Here is a 5,932-nt window from a genome sequence, read left to right on the forward strand (position 1 = left end):
AGACCGAACTTCCTGACCTCAAAGGTTGTGGGCGGGACTAAGTTCGGAATGGCACCCAGGCTAGGTTTTTTTTTGGAATAGGCCACAGTAGTTTATTTTTTTTACTGGAAGGCTGTTGGTAAATGTTTCAGATAACTAATTTGTGTTGCAGGTTAGATTGTTATTGCATTTTGGTGATTGTTGTGATTTTACGTTTTAAAAGCTGACAGTTGATTCTAAAAATCAAATTTCATCAATGTGTTTTCCAGCCTCGTGTATGGGAGTTCCAGGTCGCCCCATCTGGATTCAGAACTTCATTATCGTCAAGCCTATGCCCCCCCTCACCCTCTGCAAGGCTATGCAACCAGCTCCAGGCAGGGAGGAGTCTTGGGGCCCCCTGGACGAACACTGGGTAAGGCCCCCTGCTGAACATGGTGTCGGGTGTGACCATCCCCATGAAGCTGGACGAATAATCGTATTTGGTGTGTTCTGGCCTTTATCCATCGATTGGGACCGATTGGTTCTGTCTCCAGCCTGCAAAACAAGCAGATCAAAGCCCCGCCCCTCATTTAAAAAAAAGAACATGAAATTAAAAAAAGCTGAAAATGGAGTTAAACAAACAAGGTGAAAAAAATAAAAGACTGAAATATATAAAGTAGCTTCACAAAATAAAAGTTTTGAAAGAAATAAAATTCCGTTATGAAATAAATGAGTACATAAATTAAAATTAGATCAAAATGTCTTAGAATATTTACTTAGTTTAAATTCAAGGTGACATTTATTTATTTCATAGAATATTTATTAATGTTTTATTGATAGCAATATTTATTTCTTTATTCATGTTTTTATCTAATTTTCAAAGATACGGTTTTCCATATTAAGGGTATTGATTGAGGAATAGAAAAAAGCTCCTATAGTTTAACATGAAGGCGGTTGGGTGAGAATATTCAGGATGTTTTATGGCGATCCACTGCAGGCATTTAAATCTCACTGTTCCAGTGTAAAGTCCATTAGGAAGCTTGCAGCTTCTGGTTTACTGAATCTACTGGTGTCCACCCTCCGTAGGCAATAAAACTTTTTTACTTTGATTTAAGAACTAGAATGATATTACATTGCATTTAACTAACTTTAAATCTGTATGACAGTATTAAAGATTTGTTTTTTTAATTAACTTATTGTCCTTTCTACAAGCCTTGGCATGTTTGTTATGAAAGTGCCAGCCAGACTTGAGGTGAACTGAATTATTGTTGGTTGCCAGGTCTTTCGGGGCTGTTTGACACCAGCTTGCACCATGCCACCACCTCTGGTCCTGATCCAGCTGCCATGAATCTGATCTCAGCCTTTGAGTCCCGAGGTCCACAGTCTACACCCTCTGCTTCCTCTCTCCTGTCTCAGTTTCGACCGCCCTCTTGGCAGCCCAGTGAGTATACGTGCACTTTTGCAAAAACAACTCAAAGATTGTCTTTGTGTTCTGACTCATTGTGTTTGCTGTTATCTCTTCTAGCCATGCATACTCAAGCCTCTGCAGAGCTCTTTATTTCTGGAGCACTCCCGAGTTCTGGGTCCTTCCCTTCAACCATTTCTGCGTATCGGCATCCTGGTTCATTCACCGGACGATCCTTGACTCCTCTATCATTTCAGGATACTTCAACATATAGTCCAAGTTCCAATGGTTTTCTTTCTCCCCATGATTCTCTGCTGAATAGTAAAACTCCCCCCCAGTCCAGCTTGGGCTATGATCGCTTGCTTTCTTCTCAAACTGCCACATTTAGGGGGTCTCAGGAGTCCCTGGCTGCTCAGAATCAAACCACCTCTGACTCCACCAGTTGCCACTTGCCTCCTCCCCAGTTCAACCTGTTGTCCTCCCAACTGCCAAACCGGTTCTCTCAGTTGTATAATTCATCCATGTTCTCTTCTGCTGTAGCCTCGCCGGATGCAGCAGCCCCCCAGACACAGCCTGCTTCAGATAGGGGGGTTTCTCGTCAGGACAGTGTGATCAAACATTACCAGCGTTCACCCCCGTCTCCGTCTGCATCTCTACAGCAATATGGACGCTATGGTGGGTCATCTAGGTACCAGCCGTTAGCCACTCCATATCAGCATACTGGAATGCCCTCTAGTCCAGTAGATGAACAGTGTTCTTCCACTGACCCTAAACCTCCACTGCAGAGGGAACCTGAAACTGAAACTTATCAACCAACCATCCAAACTACCTACACAGCCACACCAACCATTTCATCTATTTCATCCTCTCTAGGCACAGAGGGGCCCAATGGTTCCTGCTCTACTTCCGGCTCCTCATCGTCCTCTTCCCGTACTCCACACTCTCCAAAATCTGCCTCGTTAACCTTGTCCAGTTCCAAGACAAATAGCAACTCCTTATCTGCTCCTTCTTGCCAACAGCCTGTTCCTCAGCTAGATCCAGCACTGCCTCTGCTGCCATCTACGGACCTTCATCAGCCTGCTGCCACACCATGCTTACCCAGCTATAGCTCTATATCTCTGGATAAATCTAGCACCATTATGATGACCCCTCCCCAATCGCATGCTCAGTCCTACTCCCCCGGTGAAGCTCCATCTTCACACAAAGCTCAGACCTTTGAAGAATTCGGCTCACCTCGTTCCCAGGATTTAAGTTCTCTGGGAGGGGTTACTGGGGGAAAGGCTTTCAATAGTATGGGCTCAGAAGGACGATCGTTCTCTGCAGAAACAGTCTTTGGTGACTCCAGTTATGGATCCCCTTCTTTCAGGAGAGCAACAAGCCCTGCTTTGGATTATAAAAATGAATCAGGAAGAATTGGACCTACCTCAGGAGCAACTACACAAAGAAGTGGAATAGGATCTGTTGGTTCAGTTAGTGCTATTTCTGCTGTTTGTAATGAAAGTTCCTACCACCTGCCTGAGTCAAGTAAATCCCCTAATATCATTTCTAACATCAGCCACTCTGTGCTACACACACCCTCTGCTCCTACACCATCCCCAGGGAGCTCAGGGGGGACTAAATACCTGCCTTCCATCTTGTCACCTGCATTCATGTCCTCACCACAGAGTTTCCCTGATGCACAACAAACTCAAAGCGGCTCCTATCACTCATCAACAACCAAACCAAAAACTGGCAGAGCATTAGGGGCAGCTGATGGAGCTGAAGTGGAAGAAGCTGAGGATTTTCTATCTCTACACTTAATACATACACAAAAATCGACAGCTCATCTTTCAGAGCATCATTCCCAACACCTATTCCAATGTATATCGCAGGCTGAGGATAGGGACAACAAGAGGATGTCTTTTGATATCAACAAACTGACAAATGAACGCTATCACACTCAGAGTGTCATTCGTACCAATGACATCACCAACCACTCTGACCCTGAAGCAGCAATGAGTGAAACACCAAGTGACCTAAATAGACAGTTAGAATCAACTCATAAAAAACAACAGACCAAGTCAGATTTGACTGTATCAAAGTCCCCTTTTGGAGACGAAGAAGTAATTTCAGATTCTCTGTCACACTCTGAGACAATCCAGACCAACCAACATTACCACGAGTCTTTGGGGTCTGTAGAACAATATGAAAGAGGGGATCCCTATACCCAACACTCACACCACCAGCAGTCCTATCACACCTCCAATCTGTCCCTTTTTTCTCAACAGCACTTGCAACACTCCCAGGAAAGAACCCAGCTTACACAGCCTTCTCAGCATAGCCAGGCAAATGCCCACTCTCAAAACAACCCTCACATGGACTTACAGAAGAATTCAAATAAAAATGACAATGCCTACTTACGTAATACTCCAGATTTGCTTCTAGCTCGCCAATGCCAGCCCCCCCTTTCCTTTGCAGAATCATTATCTGACCCCTCACAGTCAACTCATATAGTGCAGTCCGTACTTACTTATACACCAAGCACTAAGATTGACCTTTCACAAGTAGCCCCACAACAGCAACAGCAACCACATCACCATTTAAGCCAGAAAAATATAATGGGGACAACATTAGTAAAAGCTACTGGGGTTGCATCCAATTCCCAAAACCTTTCTCCCCATGTGCCGCTTTCTCGGCAGAACCAAGTCAGAGATACCAACTACAGTTTTGCCAGTCGATCAAGAGATCAGCCTCAAGCAAACACAAACCCAATGTCTCCCCTGGATATGCTAGACCAATCTCTTTCCCAGAACAATAACAGTGACACTGATCAATCACTAGGTGTGAATGTCCCAGTAGGGGAGGCAAGTAGTGGAGACAGGTACAGACATCAGCACAGACTTACACCTCAGCATCATTCCCAGCCAAAGCACTCTGATCTTCATAATCTTCTTGCTGAACAAGATTTAGAGCAATCCACATCTTTTCACGTTCCCCACCTCAACTCTCCAGCTGGCCAAACCCGCGCGCATGCCCTTCAAGGACAACAAGCACATCCTCACCGGCAGATTTCAGGTGAACGGTTAGGTCACCCACAGACCCAGGGGATGACAGCAAACATGGCTTCTCCTCATCATCCACCGCAGACTCACCAAAGAGACCCACAAATGCGACAGCCACACTCTCGGTTAGACCAGCTCAAACTGCCCCGGTTTGACACAATTAGCCCAGCAAATAAAAATGGACTGAATCAAATTCACCAACAGACACGGTTTCCACCTCTAACATCTATCTGCTTTCCAGATTCTTTCTTACAAGATGAGTATCGTCCGTTCTTTCCGGAGATGGAGGACGCATTTTGTCCGACCGCATATAGGTCAAGCTGCACTGGGGATTCTGGAGCAAAGCTGGATGTTCATGGGCAATCACAGCAGGGTATGGAATCCCTAAAAATGGGAACTGCTAGAGAGGGATATGATGTTGGTATTCATCACACTGATCAGGGTTATGGACAGTACTGCCACAACCTTCCCCGAAAAGGTAACGACAATCAGCATTTAGATTTCGACTCTCTGAAGACCCACAAGCTTCCTTTAACTGTAAATACCGAGCAGCTTGGCCTAATCCAGTCCCAGGCTCCATCTATTGCACTGGGTTCAGAGGCACAACGGGATGGATCAGTAAATAAAATTATGGGATCTATGGGAGGAAATTCAGGAACTACAGGTCTGACATCACCCATCTTTTGTTCTTCTAGACCCAGAAAACTTCTGAAGACCAGCTCTTTTCACTTACTCAAACAGCGTCGGGAGACACAAGCCCAAACAAAAAAAAATTATCCGCAAGAGTATGAATTTGAAGATGATGAGGATAAAGCTGATGCCCCAGCAGATATTCGCCTCACTAGCCGACGAGTTCCAGACCTCCTGCCAGACTTGGTGTCAAGTTGTAGGAGGTCTACTAGTGCTACTGGACTAACTCCAATGATGGGTGATGTGGAATTCTGCCATCCGTCTAGTTACACTCTCCTTGCGCACCATTCACAAGTACTACCTCACAATGGCCCTAAGAAAAGAGGCAGGAAGCCAACTAAACCAAAACGTGAAGGCCCTCCTCGTCCACGAGGTAGACCACGCATTCGCCCTCATCCAGAGCCTCCCTTCTGCAGGGGATTAATGGACTCAGCCATTGGACAAACAAGACGAGGACGTGGGCGGGGCAGGGGGCGAGGCAGACGAGTGGAAGGACTGGTGGAAACACATGAAGACATTAACAAAGCACAAAGCCTTCCGTATAATCATCAGCAGCAACAGTACGTCCAACAGCAGCACGTCCAGCAACTCCCACACCAACATTACAGTCTACAGACCGACCTTAATCAAGCTCCGCATGAACATGTGCAGAATCACTTCCATCATCAGCAGCAGGTTTCTTTTTCCAACCACCAACTGCAACATCAGCAACTTTATCAACCAGAGAAGCAGGAAGCACCCCAAGAACCGCAACAAGACTCCACAAGACCATTCAAGGTACAATTCAGCAACACAAAAAATATTTATGCTTAATTTATGTTTGAGTGAAGGCATTTCT

The 5,932-nt window shown here is 45.4% G+C and overlaps 1 protein-coding gene across 1 annotated transcript in view; it reads left to right on the top strand.

Moving 5' to 3' along the window:
* Positions 1 to 5,907, top strand: part of LOC107103919 (glutamine and serine-rich protein 1-like) — an 11,057-nt gene extending 5,150 nt beyond the window's left edge. The window contains exons 2-4 of the mRNA XM_015403778.1: positions 249 to 391; positions 1,238 to 1,399; positions 1,484 to 5,907. Of these exons, the coding sequence (XP_015259264.1) occupies positions 249 to 391; positions 1,238 to 1,399; positions 1,484 to 5,907 (4,729 nt within the window). The remainder of the gene's footprint in view (positions 1 to 248; positions 392 to 1,237; positions 1,400 to 1,483) is intronic.
* The last annotated feature ends 25 nt before the right edge of the window (positions 5,908 to 5,932 follow it).

The sequence above is a fragment of the Cyprinodon variegatus genome, unplaced genomic scaffold (assembly GCF_000732505.1).
Source record: "Cyprinodon variegatus isolate N-32 unplaced genomic scaffold, C_variegatus-1.0 Scaffold1565, whole genome shotgun sequence".
Lineage (NCBI taxonomy): Eukaryota > Metazoa > Chordata > Actinopteri > Cyprinodontiformes > Cyprinodontidae > Cyprinodon > Cyprinodon variegatus.